At 38.7% G+C, this 26,407-nt stretch overlaps 1 protein-coding gene across 2 annotated transcripts in view; it reads right to left on the bottom strand.

Moving 5' to 3' along the window:
• ROS1 (ROS proto-oncogene 1, receptor tyrosine kinase) overlaps positions 1-26,407 on the bottom strand; it is a 122,886-nt gene that overhangs the window by 68,228 nt on the left and 28,251 nt on the right. For both annotated transcript variants that reach the window (XM_082633991.1, XM_082633992.1), the window contains exons 8-18: positions 25,509-25,710; positions 24,462-24,538; positions 22,647-22,769; positions 22,297-22,481; positions 21,453-21,550; positions 17,838-18,334; positions 16,251-16,463; positions 15,394-15,504; positions 14,071-14,249; positions 11,708-11,899; positions 1,312-1,412 (exon numbers count right to left, since the gene is read on the bottom strand). In XM_082633991.1, coding sequence (XP_082490117.1) covers positions 1,312-1,412; positions 11,708-11,899; positions 14,071-14,249; positions 15,394-15,504; positions 16,251-16,463; positions 17,838-18,334; positions 21,453-21,550; positions 22,297-22,481; positions 22,647-22,769; positions 24,462-24,538; positions 25,509-25,710 — 1,978 coding nt within the window. The remainder of the gene's footprint in view (positions 1-1,311; positions 1,413-11,707; positions 11,900-14,070; positions 14,250-15,393; positions 15,505-16,250; positions 16,464-17,837; positions 18,335-21,452; positions 21,551-22,296; positions 22,482-22,646; positions 22,770-24,461; positions 24,539-25,508; positions 25,711-26,407) is intronic.

Genomic DNA, 26,407 nt, shown 5'->3' with positions numbered 1-26,407 from the left:
GTTAAAAACTATTGGCTGTTTAAACTAAAAATAGTAATGAACATGGATTTTAGAGTGTAGATGAAAGTAAAATATATGACAACAAGAACCCAAAGAGTGAAGGGTAATAATTGGAAACATATCACCATAAAGTTTTAAAATCATTTATGAAGTAAGAATATTTTGAATATGACTGTGGTAAGTTGAAGATATTTAAGGTTAAAAATGCATATTTTACTCTCTAAAACAACCTAAAGAAAATTATAAATACACATAATTAAAATGTCATGAGAGGAGATAAAATGGAATACCAAAAAAGTATTTTATTTACCCTCAAAAATGCAGAGAAGTAGAACAGAGGAATGAACAGCCGATGAGACAAATGGAAGTCAAACACCAAGATGGTAGACTTAAATCCCAACATATCAATAATGATATTAAATGTAAATGAACCAAACACCCCAATTAAAAGGCAGAAATTGTCAGACTGCATAAAAAAGCAAAACCTTATATGCTATTTACAAGAGACACATTTTAAATGTAAAGACGAAGGGCTTCCCTGGTGGCGCAGTGGTTGGGAATCCGCCTACCAGTGCAGGGGATGTGGGTTCGTGCCCTGGTCCGGGAAGATCCCACATGCCCGGAGCGGCTGGGCCTGTGAGCCATGGCCGCTGAGCCTGTGCGTCCGGAGCCTGTGCTCCGCAACGGGAGAGGCCACAACAGTGAGAGGCCCGCGTACCACAAAAAAAAAAAAAAAAAAAAAAAAAAAACCACAAATGAATGTAAAGACGAAAATTGAAAGTAAAGAGATATAAAGAGCTGTACCATGCAAACACTAAGCATAAGAAAGCTGCTATGACTTTCCTAATACTATCAGACAAAATAGTCTTAAGATGAAGAGTATTACCATAGATGAATGAGGATATTTTATAGTAATAAAAGGAAATACAATATAATCAAGTATATAGATAACAATACTAAATACAAAGCATGCAGATACATCAACTAAAGAGTTATAGGCAAATCTATAATCATAGTTGGAGACTATATTAAGAAGGAGAAAAACCCATCCACCCATTTCCTGGGCTCTTGAGGGGCATTCTCCTCAGTGCCTCTACAGGACTCTCTTTACACCTTGTCACAGTATTCACCATATCCTACAGTAATTAGTTATTTACAAACTTACATTTCCTTACAAGCACAATGCCTGCAACACAGTGGAAAATTAGTAAATGTTTATTGGAAGAATAAATGAATTCTCATGCACTATCATTTATAACTGAGGAGCAAGTTGTTCTCTATTCTCAACCAATTGCCTTCAATCTTACTTACCTCTGACCCCTAAGAACAGCTGTGTACAGGTGAATACACTGACTGTCTTGAACCAACCAATACAGGAGCCCATCACTAAGGTCTAAAGTGAGAGCAATTACCTAAATAGAAAATATGGAAAGAAAACAAATCAAATACATGTTTAAGGATACCTTTGTAATTATGTCACACCTAAGCTACAGATTTCTCTTTAACATCCTCTTTGGAATAATAAACTCAGTGATTTTTGCCTTTCACTGAATATAAATATTATATGAGTATGTCTATTACTATGTGATTTTGATATAAGCACTGGTTTCCTAAAAATCCCCAAATGGCAAGAAGTATTCACTTCTATATACTTATCTCTAGTGGTTCTCAAAGTTTGATTCTTGGACCAGCAACATCAGCATCATCTGGGAACTTGTTACAAATATAAATTTTCAACCACACTCCAGGTCCTACTGAATGAGGGACTTTGAGCCACTGTGTAAAGCCTTGTCTAAAGCTAGCCATAACTTTGGACTCTTCAGCCACATAAGCCAGTGAATTTGATCGTTGTTTAAATCAGTTGTTCTCAATTGCTACACATTAGAATTACCTGTGAAATTCTTTAAATATCTCAATTCCCAGTCTGCATCCTGTTAAATTTTGATCTCAGGAGATGGTACCCAGTCTCCAGTATGTCTTCATATTCCCCAGGTAATTCCAATGTGTCTCCAAGTTTGAGAACCAGTGGTTCAAACCATTTAAAATTATATCTCCTGTTAATTACAACCAAAAACATCCTGGTATTTTTCTAAAATATAACACAAACAGGGTTTTTATGTGATATAATTGGATAGAGTCATGTATATATAAAGTCCTATTTCCAGCTGACATCTTACAACCACTTCTTACTACTCTTTCTTTGTCTTCTTTTTACAATCTATGTCTTAATTTTACATCCAGTTGACTATGTGAGGCCTGAGGGAAGACTGTTTCTCCTATGAAATAAGGTGCATGAGATAGAAGTTACAATCCAAAGGACCTTTTTCGCTTTCCTTGGCTTTATAGGTATTTTTCAAATGAATTGAGATTGCTAGGAGTCTGACCTCAGAATATCAGAGTCTTTCTATAGCAGACCTAGAGGCTGAGAGGTATCAGATAGGATCAAAGTTGATGACTGTATCTTTAGCAAGATACAACAGCATATAAACAAAAAGGTGAGCCAGTGAAAAATGTAAAAAGAATACAATAAAGTATCCAACAACTAAAAATACTTGCTGGCAGGTTACCCAAGGCTTGCTACAAAGAAATAATCTCAAGACCCATGGCTGCAAGAACCTTCAGTAGTCATGTAAATCACAGCCTTCAATCTTCAAGAAAACTCAACCTACTCCTTTCCCAAAAGGTAGAAAACTATTCTAGCAATTACTAGCCTTTCGGGAGTTGAATTATGTCCTTTCTTCAGGCTAAAAGAGATTTATTGATAATTTTTCCAGTTAAAGCGAAACCAGGTTAATATTGTTTGGTTATCTATAATGAGATGTACTAGAGTTTTCTAAATTACAGATTAACTCTATTTTATCTCTTAAAAAAGAGATTCTACAACTCCCTTTGCTGGAATACAACAAACTGTTCAAGCTATAAGTGAAATTCAGGTGTTGGATCATTACCCCATTCCTTTACACCAGCCATTTGGGCCCATATTTAAGCAGTGTCAGAGGGTGTTCCATAAGTCTTTGGTAACCATTGTTATGTCTAGTAACTCCCATACCTAGGAAATAATCCCTTTGATCTAAACAAAAACCTTAAAGTTTAATCCTCTGGTAAAATGTACTATATACTATGAGCCTGACACATCAGATGTGGCAAAAAGTATCTTTTCACTTTATTTTTTTTTTTTTTTTTTAATTTTTTTGCTTTATAACAAATTTAATCAGTTATACATATACATATGTTTCCATATCCCCTCCCTTTTGCGTCTCCCTCCCACCCTCCCTATCCCACCCCTCCAGGCGGTCACAAAGTACCGAGCTGATCTCCCTGTGCTATGCGGCTGCTTCCCACTAGCTATCTACCTCACGTTTGGTAGTGTATATATGTCCATGCCGCTCTTTCACTTTGTCACAGCTTACCCTTCCCCCTCCCCATATCCTCAAGTCCATTCTCTAGTAGGTCTGTGTCTTTATTCCTGTCTTACCCCTATGTTCTTCATGACATTTTTTTTTCTTAAATTCCATATATATGTGTTAGCATACAGTATTTGTCTTTCTCTTTCTGACTTACTTCACTCTGTATGACAGACTCTAGGTCTATCCACCTCATTACAAATAGCTCAATTTCATTTCTTTTTATGGCTGAGTAATATTCCATTGTATATATGTGCCACATCTTCTTTATCCATTCATCCGATGATGGACACTTAGGTTGTTTCCATCTCCGGGCTATTGTAAATAGGGCTGCTATGAACATTTTGGTACATGTCTCTTTTTGAATTATGGTTTTCTCAGGGTATATGCCCAGTAGTGGGATTGCTGGGTCATATGGTAGTTCTATTTGTAGTTTTTTAAGGAACCTCCATACCGTTCTCCATAGCGGCTGTACCAATTCACATTCCCACCAGCAGTGCAAGAGTGTTCCCTTTTTTCCACACCCTCTCCAGCATTTATTGTTTCTAGATTTTTTGATGATGGCCATTCTGACTGGTGTGAGATGATATCTCATTGTAGTTTTGATTTGCATTTCTCTAATGAGTAAAGATGTTGAGCATCCTTTCATGTGTTTGTTGGCAGTCTGTATATCTTCTGTGGAGAAATGTCTATTTAGGTCTTCTGCCCATTTTTGGATTGGGTTGTTTGTTTTTTTGTTATTGAGCTGCATGAGCTGCTTATAAATTTTGGAGATTAATCCTTTGTCAGTTGCTTCATTTGCAAATATTTTCTCCCATTCTGAGGGTTGTCTTTTGGTCTTGTTTATGGTTTCCTTTGCTGTGCAAAAGCTTTTAAGTTTCATTAGGTCCCATGTGTTTATTTTTGTCTTTATTTCCATTTCTCTAGGAGGTGGGTCAAAAAGGATCTTGCTGTGATTTATGTCATAGAGTGTTCTGCCTATGTTTTCCTCTAAGAGTTTGATAGTGTCTGGCCTTACATTTAGGTCTTTAATCCATTTTGAGCTTATTTTTGTGTATGGTGTTAGGGAGTGATCTAATCTCATACTTTTACATGTCCCTATCCAGTTTTCCCAGCACCACTTATTGAAGAGACTGTCCTTTCTCCACTGTACATTCCTGCCTCCTTTATCAAAGATAAGGTGACCATATGTCCGTGGGTTTAACTCTGGGCTTTCTATCCTGTTCCATTGATCTATCTTTCTGTTTTTGTGCCAGTACCATACTGTCTTGATTACTGTAGCTTTGTAGTATAGTCTGAAGTCAGGGAGCCTGATTCCTCCAGCTCCATTTTTCGTTCTCAAGATTGCTTTGGCTATTCGGGGTCTTTTGTGTTTCCATACAAATTGTGAAATTTTTTGTTCTAGTTCTGTGAAAAATGCCAGTGGTAGTTTGATAGGGATTGCATTGAACCTGTAGATTGCTTTGGGTAGTAGAGTCATTTTCACAATGTTGATTCTTCCAATCCAAGAACATGGTACATCTCTCCATCTATTTGTATCATCTTTAATTTCTTTCATCAGTGTCTTATAATTTTCTGCATACAGGTCTTTTGTCTCCTTAGGTAGGTTTATTCCTAGATATTTTATTCTTTTTGTTGCAATGGTAAATGGGAGTGTTTCCTTGATTTCACTTTCAGATTTTTCATCATCAGTATATAGGAATGCCAGAGATTTCTGTGCATTAATTTTGTATCCTGCAACTTTACCAAATTCATTGATTAACTCTAGTAGTTTTCTGGTAGCATCTTTAGGATTCTCTATGTATAGTATCATGTCATCTGCAAACAGTGACAGCTTTACTTCTTCTTTTCCAATTTGGATTCCTTTTATTTCCTTTTCTTCTCTGATTGCTGTGGCTAAAACTTCCAAAACTAGGTTGAATAAGAGTGGTGAAAGTGGGCAACCTTGTCTAGTTCCTGATCTTAGTGGAAATGGTTTCAGTTTTTCACCATTGAGGACGATGCTGGCTGTGGGTTTGTCATATATGGCCTTTATTATGTTGAGGAAAGTTCCCTCTATGCCTACTTTCTGCAGGGTTTTTATCATAAATGGGTGTTGAATTTTGTCGAAAGCTTTCTCTGCATCTATTGAGATGATCATATGGTTTTTCTCCTTCAATTTGTTAATATGGTGTATCACGTTGATTGATTTGCGTATATTGAAGAATCCTTGCATTCCTGGAATAAACCCCACTTGATCATGGTGTATGATCCTTTTAATGTGCTGTTGGATTCTGTTTGCTAGTATTTTGTTGAAGATTTTTGCATCTATGTTCATCAGTGATATTGGCCTGTAGTTTTCTTTCTTTGTGATATCCTTGCCTGGTTTTGGTATCAAGGTGATGGTGGCCTCGTAGAATGAGTTTGGGAGTGTTCCTCCCTCTGCTATATTTTGGAAGAGTTTCAGAAGGATAGGTGTTAGCTCTTCTCTAAATGCTTGATAGAATTCGCCTGTGAAGCCATCTGGTCCTGGGCTTTTGTTTGTTGGAAGACTTTTTATCACAGTTTCAATTTCAGTGCTTGTGATTGGTCTGTTCATATTTTCTATTTCTTCCTGATTCAGTCTTGGCAGGTTGTGCATTTCTAAGAATTTGTCCATTTCTTCCAGGTTGTCCATTTTATTGGCATAGAGTTGCTTATAGTAATCTCTCATGATCTTTTGTATTTCTGTAGTGTCAGTTGTTACTTCTCCTTTTTCATTTCTAATTCTATTGATTTGAGTCTTCTCCCTTTTTTTCTTGATGAGTCTGGCTAATGGTTTATCAATTTTGTTTATCTTCTCAAAGAACCAGCTTTTAGTTTTATTGATCTTTGCTATCGTTTCCTTCATTTCTTTTTCATTTATTTCTGATCTGATTTTTATGATTTCTTTCCTTCTGCTAACTTTGGGATGTTTTTGTTCTTCTTTCTCTAATTGCTTTAGGTGCAAGGTTAGGTTGTTTATTCGAGATGTTTCCTGTTTCTTAAGGTGGGATTGTATTGCTATAAACTTCCCTCTTAGAACTGCTTTTGCTGCATCCCATAGGTTTTGGGTCGTCGTGTCTCCATTGTCATTTGTTTCTAGGTATTTTTTAATTTCCTCTTTGATTTCTTCAGTGATCACTTCGTTATTAAGTAGTGTATTGTTTAGCCTCCATGTGTTTGTATTTTTTACAGCTCTTTTCCTGTAATTGATATCTAGTCTCATAGCATTGTGGTCGGAAAAGATACTTGATACAATTTCAATTTTCTTAAATTTACCAAGGCTTGATTTGTGACCCAAGATATGATCTATCCTGGAGAATGTTCCATGAGCACTTGAGAAAAATGTGTATTCTGTTGTTTTTGGATGGAATGTCCTATACATATCAATTAAGTCCATCTTGTTTAATGTATCATTTAAAGCTTGTGTTTCCTTATTTATTTTCATTTTGGATGATCTGTCCATTGGTGAAAGTGGGGTGTTAAAGTCCCCTACTATGATTGTGTTACTGTCGATTTCTCCTTTTATGGCTGTTAGTATTTGCCTTATGTATTGAGGTGCTCCTATGTTTGGTGCATAAATATTTACAATTGTTATATCTTCTTCTTGGATCGATCCCTTGATCATTATGTAGTGTCCTTCTTTGTCTCTTCTAGTAGTCCTTATTTTAAAGTCTATTTTGTCTGATATGAGAATTGCTACTCCAGCTTTCTTTTGGTTTCCATTTGCATGGAATATCTTTTTCCATCCCCTTACTTTCAGTCTGTATGTGTCTCTAGGTCTGAAGTGGGTCTCTTGTAGACAGCATATAGATGGGTCTTGTTTTTGTATCCATTCAGCCACTCTGTGTCTTTTGGTGGGAGCATTTAATCCATTTACATTTAAGGTAATTATCGATATGTATGTTCCTATTCCCATCTTCTTAATTGTTTTGGGTTCGTTATTGTAGGTCTTTTCCTTCTGTTGTGTTTCTTGCCTAGAGAAGTTCCTTTAGCATTTGTTGTAAAGCTGGTTTGGTGGTGCTGAACTCTCTCAGCTTTTGCTTGTCTGTAAACGTTTTAATTTCTCCATCAAATCTGAATGAGATCCTTGCTGGGTAGAGTAATCTTGGTTGCAGGTTTTTCTCCTTCATCACTTTAAGTATGTCCTGCCACTCCCTTCTGGCTTGTAGAGTTTCTGCTGAGAGATCAGCTGTTATCCTGATGGGGATTCCCTTGTGTGTTATTTGTTGTTTTTGCCTTGCTGCTTTTAATAGGATTTCTTTGTGTTTAATTTTTGACAGTTTGATTAATATGTGTCTTGGCGTATTTCTCCTTGGATTTATTCTGTATGGGACTCTCTGTGCCTCCTGGACTTGATTAACTATTTCCTTTCCCATATTAGGGAAGTTTTCAACTATAATCTCTTCAAATATTTTCTCAGTCCCTTTCTTTTTCTCTTCTTCTTCTGGAACCCCTATAATTCGAATGTTGGTGCGTTTAATGTTGTCCCAGAGGTCTCTGAGACTGTCCTCTGTTCTTTTCATTCTTTTTTCTTTATTTTGCTCTGCAGCAGTTATTTCCACTATTTTATCTTCCACCTCACTTATCCGTTCTTCTGCCTCAGTTATTCTGCTATTGATCCCATCTAGAGTATTTTTTATTTCATGTATTGTGTTTTTTTTTTTTTTTTTTTTTTTTCTTTTTTTTTGCGGTATGCAGGCCTCTCACTGTTGTGGCCTCCCCCGTTGCGGAGCACAGGCTCCGGATGCGCAGGCCCAGCGGCCATGGCTCACGGGCCCAGCCGCTCCGCGGCATATGGGATCCTCCCAGACCGGGGCACGAACCCGTATCCCCTGCATCGGCAGGCGGACTCTCAACCACTGCGCCACCAGGGAGGCCCATGTATTGTGTTTTTAATCGATGCTTGATTCATCTTTAGTTCTTCTAGGTCCTTGTTAACTGTTTCTTGCATTTTGTCTATTCTATTTCCAAGATTTTGGATCTGGGAAATAGAATCTTGGATCATCTTTACCATCATTATTCTGAATTCTTTTTCAGGTAGACTGCCTATTACCTCTTCATTTGTTAGGTCTGGTGGGTTTTTATCTTGCTCCTTCTCCTGCTGTGTGTTTTTCTGTCTTCTCATTTTGCTTATGTTACTGTGTTTGGGGTCTCCTTTTTGCAGGCTGCAGGTTCGTAGTTCCTGTTGTTTTTGGTGTCTGTCCCCAGTGGCTAAGGTTGGTTTAGTGGGTTGTGTAGGCTTCCTGGTGGAGGGGACTAGTGCCTGTGTTCTGGTGGATGAGGCTGGATCTTGTCTTTCTGGTGGGCAGGTCCACGTCTGGTGGTGTGTTTTGGGGTGTCTGTGGACTTTTTATGATTTTAGGCCACCTCTCTGCTAATGGGTGGCGTTGTGTTCCTGTCTTGCTAGTTGTTTGGCTCAGGGTGTCCAGCACTGTAGCCTGCTGGTCGTTGAGTGAAGCTGGGTGCTGGTGTTGAGATGGAGATCTCTGGAAGATTTTCGCCGTTTGATATTATGTGGAGCTGGGAGGTCTCTTGTGGACCAGTGTCCTGAAGTTGGCTCTCCCACCTCAGAGGCACAGCACTGACTCCGGGCTCCTCAATTTGGGATGATGTGTTGTCTATTCATGTATTCCGCAGATGCAGGGTACATCAAGTTGATTGTGGAGCTTTAATCCGCTGCTTCTGAGGCTGCTGGGAGAGGTTTCCCTTTCTCTTCTTTGTTCTCACAGCTCCTGGGTCTCAGCTTTGGATTTGGCCCCGCCTCTGCGTGTAGGTCGCCGGAGGGCGTCTGTTCTTCGCTCAGATAGGACAGGGTTAAAGGAGCAGCCTCTTCGGGGACTCTGGCTCACTCAGGCCGGGAGGGAGGGAGGGGCGCGGAGTGCGGGGCAAGCCTGCAGCGGCAGAGGTCGGCGTGACGTTGCACCAGCCCGAGGCGCGCCGTGCGTTCTCCCAGGGAAGCCGCCCCTGGATCCCGGGACCCCGGCAGTGGCGGGCTGCACAGGCTCCCGGAAGGGCGGTGTGGGCAGTGACCTGCGCTCGCACACAGGCTTCTTGGCGGCGGCAGCAGCAGGCCCAGCGTCCCACGCCTGTCACTGGGCTCCGCGCTTTCAATCGCGACTCGCGCCCGTCCGTGGAGCCCCTTTAAGCAGCGCTCTTAATCCCCTCTCCTAGCGCACCAGGAAACCAAGAGGGAAGAAAAAGTCTCTTGCCTCTTCGGCAGCTCCAGAGTTTTCCCGGACTCCCTCCCGGCTAGCTGTGGCACATTAGCCCCCTTCAGGCTGAGTTCTCGCCGCCAGCCCCAGTCCTCTCCCTGCGCTCTGACCGAAGCCCGAGCCTCAGCTTCCAGCGCTGCACGCCCCGGCGGGCGAGCAGACAAGCCTTTCGGGCTGGTGAGTGCCGCTCGGCACCGATCCTCTGTGTGCGGATCTCTCCGTTTTGCCCTACCCAGGTATGTGGGGAGTTTCTTGCCTTTTGGGAGGTCTGGGGTCTTCTGCCAGCGTTCAGTAGGTGTTCTGTAGGAGTTGTTCCACGTGTAGCTGTATTTCTGGTGTATCCGTGGGGAGGAAGGTGATCTCCGCGTCTTACTCTTCCGCCATCTTACCCGGAAGTCCCTCTTTTCACTTTAAATGAATATCTCATTTCATTCTCCCTTTTCATCACACAAATGAGTCTTTCTATAAATGATTGGCTAACTATTTTATTACACTGTTGATTGCAAAGTATCTTATACTCCGTGATAAATCTATGAGTAACACAGAAAGGAATGACAGTGAGATGGAGCACTTTGCTCAGTGCAAAACATATTACCTTCAAAACACCTACTAGCATTAATGGAGGCAGATGAATAAAACAAGCCACGGAACCAGAACACAGATTTGCACAAGTAGCAACAACATTAGCCAGCCTGTGAGAGTATTTGGAGTGAATTTTAAAGGAAAGTGTATTTCCCCAAACATGCTGAGAAATTTAATGATTCACTCATTTACAGAAAAGTCCCCAGGGCCACTACCGAGCTATCCTGAGTACAAAAATCTCAAACAACAAGATCAGGACAGCAGGGAGATTACTGACAAAGTCTCAGGGATTAATAGGTAGTTACTCCTGATATACTGTTACCTTTAATATGCTTTTACACAGAAAAAGTTTTTCCCCTAACATTTTTTATTGAGACATAAAAAATATACTTTCTTTGTATTCAGACTCAAGTGGCTCTAAAATAGAATTAAGGGATTATTTCATTATTTGACAGGAATAATTAATCTCTGGATATGGTGTGTAAATTTCTATTTCTTTTAAATATCTGTGTTATAATCTGTAGGTGTCAATCTTAGGAATTATAACTGATACATCCTATGGAATTGAGGATCAGTGACTCAACAATTCGTTTGTTTGTCTATAAATGATCTGATACATCTGTATTATCTCTACTGACAACAAAAAAGGCTTTAAAAAAATAAGAAAATTTTAAGAAATATCCTAGATAGAAATAGTATAAATGATATATTTCTTCTTCATGCTTTTCTGTAATTTCTAAATTTTCTACAGTAGACATATATTATTATGATGATCAGAAAAAACAAAATTCAGAAATTTAGATGGGTTGCTAGAGGGTAGCTAAACAGGATCAAGAAAAATAGGTATTGCTTCTAGAAGTTGAGGAAGTAAAAATATCATTTGTTTTAGAACCATTTCTATATCAGGGTATTTTTTAGATTGAGTTACAAAATACAAGCTTAACTATTGAGTGGTTACCATGTGCCTGGAACTATTCTCACTACTTCCCATGAATTATCTCATTTAATCTTCACAACAACCCTAAGAGGTAGGACAATTGTTAATATTCCCATTTTTCAGATAATGAAACAGACACAGAGAAGTCAACTTTCCTAGGAGGTACACAGTTTTTAGAGCAGTCAGTACAAGAAATTGATTGAAAATAATAAAACACCTAATCATCACCCAAGAAGAAGCTCTAAAATATCCAAAGAATTCCTAAAGACTGTGAAAACAGATGGAAATTAAAATGCTCTTAAAGTGTGAGTCCATTCAAGATAAAGCAAACTATAAAAATCTCCATATTATATTCTAATTTATTTAATCAATTATGACAATCAATAAGACTTAGAGAAAGTTTGGTTATACCAAGATCTAACCATAACAGTATTTCTTTTCAGATTCTACCTGAACAACTCACAATAAGCAGAAACAGTATTATCATAACTATAAAACAGTACTATCATAACTATAAAACAGCATTATTTAGTACTATTAAATGATCAGATCTTATTTTTAATTTTCACCTTTTTCCCAGAAAACCAAGGCTGTGCCTGTAGTATAAGGGAACTTTCCCCATTTAGCCTGGTACTTTCAACTGAATACAGTGTGGTCCAATAGAGATATCCGCCAACTGAGTCCACCACCATGTCATTCACCAACAACTTCACGTGAGTCACAATATCTGTGTGTCCTGTCAACAGAGACTGCCTTTGTATCTATAAAACATAATCATGTCAGTTAGTGATTTTCAAATGGCATCATGATTTCTGAATTGTTTATTGCAATTGTTAGTAAATTACTGCATTCATACATTCATTTGTTCAACCACAAGTATTTATTGGCACTCTGTGCTGCGTAGTGTGTCTAGCCTTGGAAACATAACAGTTAGAAGTTATAAGAAAGTTAGAGGTTATAAGGAAGTTTACTCCTTTTCATGCCTCTAAAGAGAAAGGAGATACATTTATTTTGAGTTAAAATACTTGCCCTTCCTAATCATACATCCAATCAACACATAAAAATGTATTTGATTAGGGTCCCAAAGAAGATGTATCCTCCTGATAAATGGTGATGTCTCTCTCCTTGCTCCTGTCAGTATATCTCCATAATATTAATTACTATTATTATTGAGTACCTATTATGTGCCAGGCACTGTACTTCTTTTTTTTCAATCCTTAAAATATTAGCCCTCACATTAAGCCTGTAAAGGATTTCTATTTCCTACTTTTTCACAAGTAAACTGGGTTCAAAGAAGTTAAGTAATTTTTCAAGGAGTTGAACTGTTTTATAAAAGACAGAGCAAATACTTGAAACCAGCTTTTATCCCACTCTTCCACTTCCTCCTTCAAAACTATTTCCAAACTAACCCATTTTGGGGAGCATTCTCTGATTAACCCCAGTCAGCTCCATTCTGCCTACAAGTCATTGGCACTTATGAATTCAGACTATACCATATTGCTTTGCTTCTAAATACATTGTTTTGTATGCTTCTTCTATTAATTCATGAATGTATTTTTTTTAATCAATTTATTTATTTATTTATTTTTGGCGGAGTTGGGTCTTTGTTGCTGGTGTGGGTTTTCTCTAGTTGTGGCGAGCAGGGCCTACTCTTTGTTGCAGTGCTCAGGCTTCTCACTGCGGTGGCTTCTCTTGTTGCAGAGCATGGACTCTAGGCATGCAGGCTTCAGTAGTTGTGGCACACGGGCTTGGTTGCTCCACAGCATGTGGGATCTTCCCAGCCCAGGGCTTGAACCCGTGTCCCCTGCATTGGCAGGTGGATTCTTAACCACTGTGCCACCAGGGAAGCCCCCATGAATGTATTTTTATGTCATGAAAAGAGCAGGGGCAAGTAGTGATGGTTGCACAATACTGAACATACTAAAAACCACTGCATTTTATACAATCAAAGGGTGAGTTTTATGTTACATGAATTATATCTCAACAAAGCTGATATATTTTTTTAACAGAGCAGAGGCATGTCGTCTATTTTCTTCATATTCTCTACTATGCCTATTCTCAAGAATCTAAACATATTGGTAAAAGATAATGAGTAAATAAATGAATGGACACCTGCCTTCCTGATTAGAAAACAATTTCCATACCATATTTCTTCATCTGTTAGACCAGTGTTCTCATCAGCAACCATCTTTTTCTTCAGTGTGCACAATGCGCGGGATGTCTTCATCTTGCCCCCAAATCCACTCTCCACCCTCCTCTGGTGCCCCCTGAGCCTGGTATCAATGGACTACATCAACCTAGCTCTGTTGTTCTCTGGCTTCCAGAGAGTTTCAGCCAATGGAAGCAATGGCAGAAGATCAGATGCCAGAAGAAAAGAGGGATAGGGGTACATATGTACCCCCGTATCACTCCTTGCTAGACCATACATTTTGACAGTGGCTGGTTTTCATGTCAGCAGCTCTCCTAAAGCTACAGCCCTCACCATTCTTTCCCTTCTTTCCCTTGCCCTTTCTGCCTGGTGGCAGTAATATCCTCCCGCACTTGCTAGCCCAGGGCATGCTTCACCATCCTTTGTTCATTTTCCTTAGCCCTGTAGATACCTTTGAAAATAGTCCCCTCACTTAGTTTCTTTTAATCATGCCTTTGGAGTGTGCCATCTTCCCTAGGACACTAACCCACTGGTGAACATTTTAATATATTTATTTTAAGATATTATTGAAAATATGTGACTATACACCACATAGTGATATAAAATTCCCTTTATACCTAAATATGTTTTAATTTAAAAGTGATTAGGCTTAGAGACAAATACTCAGTAAATATTAGCATAGGTGGTACACAAGTATGAAAAAAATCATGAAAATTACATTCCAGTCACCAAAATGGGTGGGCATTGTTCGAGAGCATCCAGAATGCCAGGCCTTCTACTTACCACGTATGTCTTTCCAGCCCAGTAGAGAAAGTGACCCAGCCACTCAAAAGCTAACGCCCCTGCTCCTGCAATGTTGGGTATGTGATAATTCTCTGAGATGTCTGTCCCATTCAGCAGCCACACATAGACATCACCTTTCATGTCGCTGTAGTAGAGGCTATTGTTATACCAATCCATGTCTCAAAACAAAGTGAATTGGTAGCAGTTATTTTTTCATACATGCTGGTGTAAACATGGCGAGTCAACAAATCATACATGCACCTCAACATAACATTAAAGCATATACTAACATAGGTACTCACTAGAACTTCAAGGATCTGTCAAGAATGTTATCCCAAAATCTTAACCCCTGGGACTAGAGAGAGGAACTAATAGTCATTGAGTGTCTCCTCTTTGCCTAACATTGTCTTGGGCACTTTTACCTATTTCATTCAACTCTTGAAACAAAGCTATGAAGTAGAAATCATCCCCATTTTTTTTTTTTTTTTTTTTTTTTTGGCTGTGCTGCGAGGATTGCGAGATCTCAGTTCCTCAACCAGGGATTAAAGCAGGGCCATGGCAATGAAAGCCCAGACCCCTAACCATTAGGCCACCAGGGAACTCCCCATCCCCATTTTTGACATGGCGAACCCAAGACTCCGTGAAATTATCTATTCTGCCCGAGGTCTCACAGATGAAAAGAGGAGGAGCCCAGATTCAAGTCAACTTCAAAGCATCATTCTTTCTATTAGTACCACACTGCCTCCTAAGTCCAACTCATTTTGGTCAGAAATGCTGTGGTTACTTTTAATAGCCAAACAAAGAGATCTAATAATTAGATAATTATAGAAGATGCCATTAAATAATAAATAAATAATAATAAATTATAGAAGATGTCATTTAAGTAAGATACCATTACTTAATCTTCTTTGTCATGAAATTCTTTCTTATACTTGATTTAGAACTTCACATAGCTGTTCTGTGCTCCAGTCTTATAGCAAACTCATAATAAATTACTTAACTATAGCTGTCTTCATGGAACAAGTTAGGCTGTTACTGTGAGACAACATTGAGAAATTAAAATACATGAGAAGTATATCAAAGCCTTCCTGAAATGGGCATAAATCATTAAATAACTACATTTTGTGGAGTAGTGAATGGCCCTCCTCCTTGAGAACAGACATTTTCTTAATAGTGTCACTGGCAGTATAGTTCAGTCAATATTTTTTCCTTTCATTATTGACCTAATACTAAAATACTCAATCCTTTTGATTGGTTGAATATCTCAGGAAGTCTTACAAGTAGAAACCTGCCATCCAAGTGAACAGGGAACTTGGTGTTTACCTGATACATTTCCCATATCAGAGGATAGGAATTCTCCTGGGCCAAAGCTATTTAATGGTTTACTCCAAAGCCCTTCTTCTTTCACAGCCATGATAAATGGTGGCTCTGCAGCTGTTTGGTTTTAAAAAAAAAAAAAATTGAAAGAAATATCACAGAAAACGCACTTTTTTTAGGTACACATTTATACCTTAGATTTCCTTCATAAAGTCAATCAGCATTTTGAAAAATACTCTGGAATAATATGAGTAATTGTATCTGCTTAAAAGAATTATCTATCATATTAAACATACTTTCTGATTTTTGTGTAAATAGTTGTAATTGAATGTGAAGAGAAATGTGTAGTGATGTTGCCTCTATAGCAATGTCACGGTCATGGCAGATTTTTTGTGTGTGTGTGTGCTTTAGCTATTGGTGGCCATGATCCTATTCAGAGCACCCAGAAGCGATTGCGATAACAACAATAGTATAAATGGGTCAGTTATCTTTCCATTTTTTTTCAACCAAGAGGATAGAATTCAACATAATTCACAGCCCCTCAGCTTCTCTCGCCAAGAGCTTCAGAGTTCAAGGAGTGCTACTGCTTAATAAACCATGAGAAAGGAGAAAACCATGAAGAAGAAGAGAATTATATTGTTTGTTAAAAAATATCTTGGACCGTTTAAAATAGCAGGTTAGAAACATAAATATCACAGAATGCTTTATTTGCTTTCCTAATCTCAGATAATAAACACATCCTCAAGGTGTCAACGCACACTCATTCTAATTTTTTTACCACATTGAAGGTGAGAAATTTTAAAGGACATAGGGAGAAAGGCTTTTTGTCAGAATCATTCCCTAAATCAAGAATATTTTCTCACCTGGTACCAGGGTAGTTCCCACTGAGGGCTCTGACCAAGGGCCTGGCCCCTTGGGAGAACTTGCTCTCACAAAAACCTTGTATTTCGTAGCACTCTGAAGGTCGTGTACGTTAAGGATGGTCCCACTTATATTAGAGAACACGTGAGTGGTTTCAGGAAAGTCTTGGGTTGATACTTTCACGTCATAAGTCCAGTTCTGCCAGGCGGAAGGACCTAATTGGAAGAGTTAAACAATATTACTGACGAGGATGACATCAGCAAGGGCAAACAAAGGACTGTCAGTAAATTTATCTACAGCTTCACCTTGAGTGAAAGGATAATTGGGCCTGTTACCCCATAATCACCAGGGTTAACTTGGTGACATGACTAGGGCAGTGGTCATCCCACCCACTCATTTTGTTCCATCAAAGGAGACATCATGCCCAGCAAATCAGAGGCCACTGTTCCCCTGTCAGTGCTGTATGATTGGCTGCATAGAACTGTCGGAGGGGTTTTCTATACAAGCTCCTAATAAACAAATGCTTAATGATGAATCTCTAATACAATTCCCAGTGTTGGTAGAGCATCTCCCTTCTAGAAGCCCAAACAATACAAAAGAATTTTTTTTTTTGCTAATTCATTTTCAGCCATCTTTGTCATATACAGCAAACAGGCATAATTAACTTAGTCTTAAAGTAAAAAATAGCTAATGTTTGCTAGGTACTCTAGGGGACCAGGGGTTGGCAAATGGCAGCCCACAGGCCAAATCTGGCCTACTGCCTGTTTTTGTAAATAAAGTTGTACTGGAACACAGCCACAGCTATACATTTACATTTTATCTATGGCTGTTTACACACCACAAGGACAGAGTTGAGTCGCTATGCCAGAAGCCACATGACCCACAAAGCTGAAAATATTTACTATCTGGTCCTTCCTTTATAGAAAAAAATTGCCAACAGCTGTGCTAGACACTGTTCTAAGTGTTCTACCTATGAATCTTAATTTGGTCTGTATGACAATCCCATAGAAATATATAATTAATATTTTTATTCCAGTAGTGGAAACATGCATGAAGTGGTTAAGTAACTTGCTCAAGTCATTCTGCTAAAAAAGGGCAAGACCAGCCTTTGAATCCATGCAGGCTGGCTCCAGAGCCCACCTGCATACCCACCACACATGCTGCCTCTCCAGAGATGAAAATTCAAGTCCAGAGAGTTTTAGGCTCAAATTCATGCAAGATCTCCCTGGATACATAATCTCAACCCAAGTGCTCCATCCCCCTGGCTAATGCATTCCCTCAGACTAGAATGTCAGTGCCTGACTCCAAGGAGACACTCAATAAATGCTCCAACCATTCTGTTGGGACATATATGATAAAATATAGAGATTCTCTTAATGCAAAACTGATAAATGTAGAACAAATGTATAAACACGTGTGTGTGTGTGTGTGTGTGTGAAAGAGAGAGAGAGAGAGCACTAAGTAGTGCTTTGGGTTGATGACTAAATAATCACATATGGGGTCTCAAAGTTGAGTCGCCATCTCAAGCCATTCAAACTTTCCTCTCCTTCCAGCAAGGCTAGTCTCCAGGCTGGGGACAGGGCACTCACTGGCTCCAATGGCGAGCACAGGGGGCTTCCACTGAACCAGGGCCTGGTGTGAGCCGAACAGCACTGAGAGCCGCCGTGGGCAGCCCGGCAGCGGGTGTGGCTGGGTATACAAGCCAAAGATGACCAAGTTGCCAAACCCAAATTCTTCTATGTGACTCAGGTCACATCCCACGATGAACTCATTAAAAGACAGAGAATCCTTTTGGAAAACAGCCTTGCCATCTGTGACCAGGAAGTCGTTGTTTTCACAAGCAAAGCTCTTCACATCAGTAAACGGGACATGAGGTAGGACAAGGTGGGACGCGGAGCCATCCAGAAAGGTTGACATGAAGACTTGGGCGGTGTCATTGAAGTAAATGATTCGCTTGGACCGTGGCTTGATTACAAAGTCCTTTAATGTGCCACTCTGCACAATACGCACAACTTCCGAGTCCCGACCAGAAGCCACAGGGAGATCGACTCTATAAATGCCGTCTCTCAGAAGATAAAAGACATACCTGACACAGGAGCAAAAGAAGCCTGGTGTGATTCAGTGCAAGGGTGAAGGAGCAACAATGTCTCAGCCCATTGTTTTATCCTGTTGGGCAATTAGAACCAGATATCTCCAGAGTGGATAAGTACAGGGTTTCCCAAGGTGCAAACTAGTAAAGGTATTTATTAAAGATATGCTCTAGTCATTTAAGTTAGAAGTTGGAACACTGGAAAATTTCAGCCTCCCTTACAATGCATAATCTCCTAATTATTAAATGTGACTTTTTAAGGAATCAGAATTTAAGAACAGCAAGGGTCTTTAAAGGTTTTCTAATAAAATCTACTCTTAAAGGAAAGCATATTATATAAAAATTACATGACCGAACATATTATTTATTATGAAACATTTTTCTCCAATATACACAAATTCTTAGTCTAATTCTGTCAATAAATATTGCCATGCATTGTGAATTACAAAATGGAAGAAAGCAAAAACATTTAAGCAATTTTCTTAAACTGGACGGTTATTATTTTACACGGTTATCTAGCAGTACTACTCTGCATTTGTAGTAGACTAAGCTTTTTTTTTTTTAATATTCACAATTGAGTGAGACAGTAGGGCTACCATTTTACAGAATCATGAAGAAATACCCCACAATTGAGTAACACAGCTGGGAAGGACCACCCCACAATCAGGAGAAAGGAGCCAGTGGGAGAAGTTGGATAAAACACCTAATTTGGAGCCAAATGTCATGGTAATGATACAGGCTGATTTTTAATAATGAAAGAGAAAACACTGCCAAAATATTTCATTGATAAGTCAAATTCATAAATACAGTTTTAAAACATAAAACTATTAATTCGCATGTAGCTAATCTAGAATTTGTGATCATGGAGAAAGACGTTAACACACGCATATGTTTGCTTAGTAAATCTTTCTTATCAAGAGCCCATGCCGTGGGTTGGCAGGATTCCAACCTATCATCACCACTGTCAAATCATTTTTCTTGTCCTCTTCAATCCCGCTTTTATTCTCCTTGATGACTATTCCAAATCTTTACCAACATGCTCAAGACTCCTGTGCCCGAATAACATTCCGAGATGTAAACTTCATGCTATGTTCTTTTTCTTAAGAGAACATTGTGGCAGGCAAAGAGCAGAAATAACTTGGCTCTTAACTTCTTCTTTTGTTTCCCAAATTCAAAATTGTTAAGGGACTTTGAAGGGATTTCAGAAGATTACAGTTCTTTTACTGAAGCAGGGGAGAGGGCAGGTCTTTAACCCTCACTGTCACTTTGGAGGGGAAAGAAAACGAGAAGAAAGGTGAGGAGAGCTGGGTGTGGGGGGAGAGGACGGAAGTGAGAGAGAGAAGCAGCAGGGATGGGGGGAGAGGGAAGAGTTTTATAATAAGTACAAACTCAGTGAGTGAATAATTCAGTGGTGCAAGATAACAGCATAATGGTAACCTTTTTTAATCAGAAGAATAAACTATTCATCTGTCTGAAATTCTTCAGGAATACTACATACAAAGGGTTGCTAAAAGTTTTGATTTTTACAGAAACTCTGTCATTGTATAAGGAGATGATTAGAAGACAGGCCCTGGAGCAAGAAGTCAAATACTGATTCCAGTGCAAAACAGCTGATGGTCTTGGGCGGTTGATAAATCAACTTGTGCTATGCTCTCCTGTCTTTAAAACTGGGATAATAAAAGTACTACCCCATACGGCTGAACAAAAATTAAATGAATTATTGGAAGTAATGCGCTTAGAGGCACATATTAAGTGCCTGATAACTATTATTGAATAATTATTATAATTTCTAGTCATATTTCAAAATCTAAGCACAAATAAGTTTTATCCTAATGGAAAAAAGAGCCACCAAAGACCTCTTTGAGATGTATTTTGAGTGACTGATTTAGTGAGTGAAGTTCATTATCCTCAGAATGAGTCATTTTGTGTAACTGCCAGCAACAAAGTTCATATCATAGGATCTTAGACTTTTACAAATGAGGAAAATAAGATCCAAAGAGTCCAAAGGATTTGTCCTACATCACAGGGTTTTAAAAAAAAGAAAAAGAAAAAATCCTGTAATTCAGTAATTCACTCAAGCTTAAAACATTAAAATAAATATCTGGTAAATTATGGAAGAATATGAATAGAAAATCTTGATTTTAAATCAATAATGAGTAAGAAAGTCAATTCGTGAAAGATAAAAAGTGCTATGGGCTATATTTTTTTTCACTCAAAATGAAAACAACTTTATCCCTACAAGAAAGAAAAATGTTTAGTCTTACAAACGTTGGCCTTGCTTATTGGTTACTAACCTGTAATTATCTGATTACATTTAAGAAATAATAACCCCAAAATAACTTCCTATGTTTTCATCCTTCACATTTGAGCACATGGAGATCATGTAATACATTCACAGTGAATAACTCAATTCATCCTCAAAATACCCCAACTGAGTAGTATTGTCTTCCCCATATGGAAGGATAAAGCAAAGGTCATAGACACGAAGTTACTTTCTTGAAGTCCTACTGCAATTTAGCATCACAACTGAGCTAAAATGTGCCCATTTCATTTGTGGCAGGGGGAAACATAGTGATTTGTAATGGCAAATTTTAACTTGTTATTAGCTATCAATTTCTGTTTCCTAAAGTGGATGGTAGCAGTGTTCTTTCTAAACCAGCCTCCTGATAGATGTGAGAACCAGACCAGAAAAATAAACAGGTACTGAATTGCTCAGCAAGAGAAAACGGTGCAATGAAAAGAGGAAAGAGAGGCAGAAAGGGCTTCTCATGGGGAGCATTGAGGGGGAATAAGACCCTGAGTCATGCATAAAATAGTGACATACCCAAGACGAGAACCCAGGCCCCAGAGTCCCAGACAAGAAGTCTTTCCCATAAGCCCATATTTTACTGTGAAGGAGAAAGGAAAAACTACTTACCTAGAGAAGTTGTGGATCAAGTTTGAATGAAATTTCCTCTTGGCTCTATAAGAATGAAAAAACTTTGCCTGGATTTAATTAAATGTGAAATCAGATACATAGATTGGCTCATCTGGTACTAGAATGTTATTAGCAAGCAAGTTTCCCCAAGATTCTTGCCAAAGGAAGAGAATTCACATTTACAAGGCTAACACTCACCCATTGTATGAATCAGCCACAATTTTTTGAGGTGCAATAATTGAGGGAGGAGTAACTTCCTCAATGTTTGAGCAGTTTTCTAAATCACAGACCCATACCTAGAGAAGAGTACATCAGTAAAATTAGTGTCTATTCAATTTGGCCAACAAGTATTTCTTGAGCAACTGTTCTGTGTTTAGAATTTCACTAGTCACAGAGCACTTTTAGAAAACATAAAAAAGCTCTTAAAAGACAGTGTTATATCCTATATCCTAACGAGTTTATATCCTCTTGGTATCCGTGAAATACAAGTACGTATTTTCCTGGCTTACAGAAGCACTCAACTATTTTTATTAATATTTAAGCTGTTTCCAAGCTTAGGGGCTTCCAGCCATAGTGATTGTGACCAGCCTGTCCCTTTAAAAGAAGGAAACTTGAAACACAGCAAACTGTGTCTTCTCAAAGATTTGGTAATACAATATTTTCAGAGACCTACTAAAGTTACCCATGGTTATTATACAATTTACAATGCTTGCAGCTGATTTTGATCATGATTGGCAGTTTTATCTAGTGATAATTCAGGTACCACCACTGTCTTATGGAAGATGAATTATCATTAGTATAAACTCGTAGCTCTGAAAAATCACAATAAAGATGATTTAATGGTAGGTCAGGACTAGTACTAGGTAAAGTCTAGACCCTCCTATAGGCTAGATCTATGGTTTGTTGCTAACCCAGTGTCTAAAACATAGTAAACACTCAGTAACTAATTACTGAATGAAAGAATTATGTTTATTTGTAAATATACCAAGATATGCATTAGGGTATCAATATCAAGTTGTTTACTTTAAATTCTCAGACTAACCAGTTGATCCATGATGAAGTACATTCTCTGATAAAGCCAGTCTATGGAGATGGAAGAAATTAATCCTGAACCACTGTAAAAAATTCTTAGGTCAGACACATCAGACATGTTGGCAGTTCCCTTCACCCATATGAGAGTTCCTTCAGAGAAATAAACAACTTGCTGGTGGACATTAACTGATATTCCTGGAAGAGCCATGCAAATACATGTGTGTTATTAGGTAACAACCAGACAAAACACTTCCATGAAAGAGAATTTATTTCTTTAATCCTTAATAAAGGGATTAAAACTGAAGTCAACCTGGATCTTTCTTTTCACACTAAGGAAACATTTTTATCTATTACACTGACCTGTAATATTACGGTGTGTAGCACCTGACTGAAGGCAATGTGCTTCATCTACTAAATGTTTTAAAGATCTCTTTCGTAGAGAAGTTTTCCTGGATAAAAAGAGCCACTGTTCCTCTTCTTGAACTAAAACAACAACACAGTTTCTAGACAGACAGACCAATCATATGCACATTGACACAAAAAAGATCAAATCCACCCTTCAAAACGAGGGGACTAGCACGTGAAAGAGGCTGGTCAGATTTTCTCTGAAGGCACTGGGGTATTTCAACTGTGGTATAAATGACATTCTGTGATTGGGATGAGAAGTACAGTATCAGTCAAGTAGGATTTCTGGGTATGTGCCCCTAAATGCCCTCAAAATAACGTCACATGCGGTATCACTGTTCTCAACAGCCTTGCCCAAATAGGAGCTTGGCTTATCCTCCACCATAGGAATCTGACTGCTTGGTGGAGGTGGTCCAGCCCAGACTGGAGCGGGTTGTTGCATAACACACACATATGGACAAACTTTGGTTGTCTCTGTTTTGTCTTTAATTATCTCCCTTTGAGGCAGGAGAAAGTTCTGTAGTAATGAAATGTGAGGACTACAGAACTCTGTTTGACATCCTGTTCAACCAGAGACTGATGAAGTGTGCACTGAGGAACACTTTTAGTGTAATTAATAAATGTTATGCAATAATCACGGTAACAACAACCTTAAGCCTTCTCTATATTTAACTCGCCCTTTGGATGCTTCTTGCATAACAAAATTACCTCTCCTTTCCTAGAGTGTAGTAACAGCCCCCAAAAATAAACTAAAGGCTGGTGATAGATGACATTCACTACCCACTGGCATAAGCCTCTGCAGATTAGAGGAAGGGGCAGTCAAGTCAGCAAATGGGGCTCCCATGAAAACAGAGAGCAGACTCCTAGAATTCTGAATCTTTGTGTGTTATTCCAAAGTCTTTTTTTTTTTTTTTTTTTTTTGCGGTACGCGGGCCTCTCACTGTTGCGGCCTCTCCCATTGCGGAGCACAGGCTCCGGACGCGCAGGCTCAGCGGCCATGGCTCACGGGCCCAGCTGCTCTGCGGCATGTGGGATCTTCCCGGACTGGGACACGAACCCATGTCCCCTGCATTGGCAGGCGGACTCTCAACCACTGTGCCACCAGGGAAGCCCCCAAAGTCTTTTAACTCGCTTCCCAAAAATATTTCCAGTGCTTCTTAGAGAGCATTTTCTTTTATTATTTTGCTCACGTGGGCATCATGCAGAAAGTATTCAATCTCTCAAGGCAATTGTTAAAATGCTGAAGTAAAAAAAAAATGGTACTTGCAAAATAATAACAGAAGCTAATTTGGTAGACTGAATATTCAGAATGGTAAAATGTAACTTATTAAGTTTAGATATATTTAAAAACCTTAAGGAAACTGGAAGAAAAAGATATCTGATCTGTGTTAAATAATAATACATAATACAAGGTGGAGGTTAGGGCAGAAACAATATATGTATCCCCTAAGTGTGTAAATGAGAGTCATAATCACTAGTGACTTTAACTGAAACCAAGGGTTTGCTTGAAGCCAGTTTTTTAATCCCTAATTTTTTTTAAATTTTTAAATTCCAACGTGGAAACTTTTGATCAAACAGCTTACTCCTATTTGTCAAATACTGGGACTCATTTAAAATTGAAAACTTACCAAGTATTCAGAAGACAGTGTCCATTTGCGCAGAACAGTAGGGTCTTGGGGAGCACCAGATGACCCAGGACCTCTAAGATCTGAACCCACCCTTGCCACCCCCTCAGTTCCGTGTAACAGGAGGTGCCTCCCCAGTCTCTACCTGCTGGGGATGAAGTGGTAATACTAGATTCTGCTTCCGGCCCCTCACCAACTTCATTTACTGCTGCAACAGAAAACCTATTCCAAAAACAATTTGGAGAGATGTATTTTACATGGCATGGTGTGAACATGAGATAAAAATAGAAGGAGCAATAACATTTCTATTTAAAGGACGATGTGGCAATGCATGTATCTAGTTACTTGGTGCCACTGCTTAGCACTAAAATGACCATCAATCACATCCTTGTTTGCATTCCCCATAGAATAGTTCAGGGTCACAGAGGTCAAAAACTGAACTCTGCTATCTGCATGACCCCCATTCATGCCCTAATTTAAAGAGGTCTTAGTAAATGCTGGAAAAGCTAACAATAATAAAATAATCCCCTTAACAGTTAATACAAAAATACCATTAACAGAATTTTACCTCCTTACTTTTCATGTTGGATTAAATGAAGAAATGATATTTATGGTGCTTATAATGTCTTTTTTAGCCCATATTTATAAGCCCATATTTATTAGCCCACATTTATATTTATCTCTGAATATAATAGAAATACTCACAAATGTTTTTGCTCAGGATGGTGTAATCTAATAAGCATAAAAACTTGAGGAAAACCACAGTAACTTAAACCAGCAGCACAAAGCCAATGTGACTTCTCAGAATACATTTAAACTATTTTTTAGCCCCATTTCTTAAATAATTATCATGCCTGTACCCATGCTGGTTACTATTTTTAAATTTTATATTGGAGTATAGTTGATTTATAATATTGTGTTAGATTCAGGTCTACAGCAAAGCAACTTAGTTATACATATACATATATCTATTCTTTTGCAGATTCTTTTCCCATATAGGTTAGTACATAGTATCGAGTAGAGTTCCCTGTGCTGTATGGTAGATCCTTGTTGGTTATCTATTTTACATATAGTAGTGTGTATATGTTAATCCCAAACTCCTAATTTATTCCTCCCTCCCCCCTCCCCTCCCCCCCCCCACCTTTCCCTTTTGCATGCTGGTTACATCTTTCCTGCACCACTTAATTCTTACCTGTAGGTGGTATTTGGTAGAGTGGAGTAAAACTGGAAACTGGTTCTCTGTGTCCCTGAATCTAACTTTTGATTTTTACTAATCAGCCTTAAGTTATAACCCAAAATAGGTCCACCTGGGAATTGAGGTGGAGCCCAACTGATTTCCACCGTGTCGGGACTGGAGCTTTCAATATTTCTAATGAGAGGAGCAGTTTCAGGAACTGGAAGAGATAATGGTGACATCGTGAGCAGAAAATATACAGTGAAAAATGTAAAAATGTAAATAGGATAGGAAAAAAAGTGTTGTTTTTTTGAAAACAGCATAAATGAAGTATTTTTGTTAATATTCACAGAAGTGATAGAGAGAAGATAGCAATATATCTATGAGCTGCAATTCTTGATCCCTAAATGATACCAGTTAGCTACTTTCCTAAGGGACTCTTTCAAATGTTATTTTCCTCACTTCTAATTTATGCAATAAAATTAAATGTGGAAGTATGCAAATAGGATAAATGTTCTAGAAAAAAAGTGGTCAAAAATCTCCAGAGACCTAAATAAGTTGAAACGTGGTATGGAACCAGGTTAGGAAGAAGAGAATCTGTAATAAACTGCAGTCAATGATTAACACAAGTTAAAAGAAGTAAGTCCTGGGGCCTATTCCCTCACTAGACTGCTGTGGCCGGACTAGTTCCAGCTAAAGATATGGATTTAGATAAGCCTGAATTAGAACAGTCTGCTTCACTTTTGCTGGCATCAGCTCTGCTGACCTAGACTGTACTTTCCTCCCCCAGCTCCCAAGGTCCCCTGGAATGCAGGCGTTCTGTGCCTTAGCAACATCCCTTCCCTTGTGAAGGATGAAAGGAGCATGCATTCACTAATTAAGCACTCACCCACAGACTTTAGGAGCTACCCAAGTGA

The sequence above is a fragment of the Mesoplodon mirus genome (assembly GCF_964341445.2).
Source record: "Mesoplodon mirus genome assembly, chromosome: 10".
In the NCBI taxonomy this organism is placed as follows: Eukaryota; Metazoa; Chordata; class Mammalia; order Artiodactyla; family Ziphiidae; genus Mesoplodon; species Mesoplodon mirus.
The sequence above is the reverse complement of the archived record's forward strand: the minus strand, read 5'-3'. Positions and strand labels throughout refer to the sequence as shown.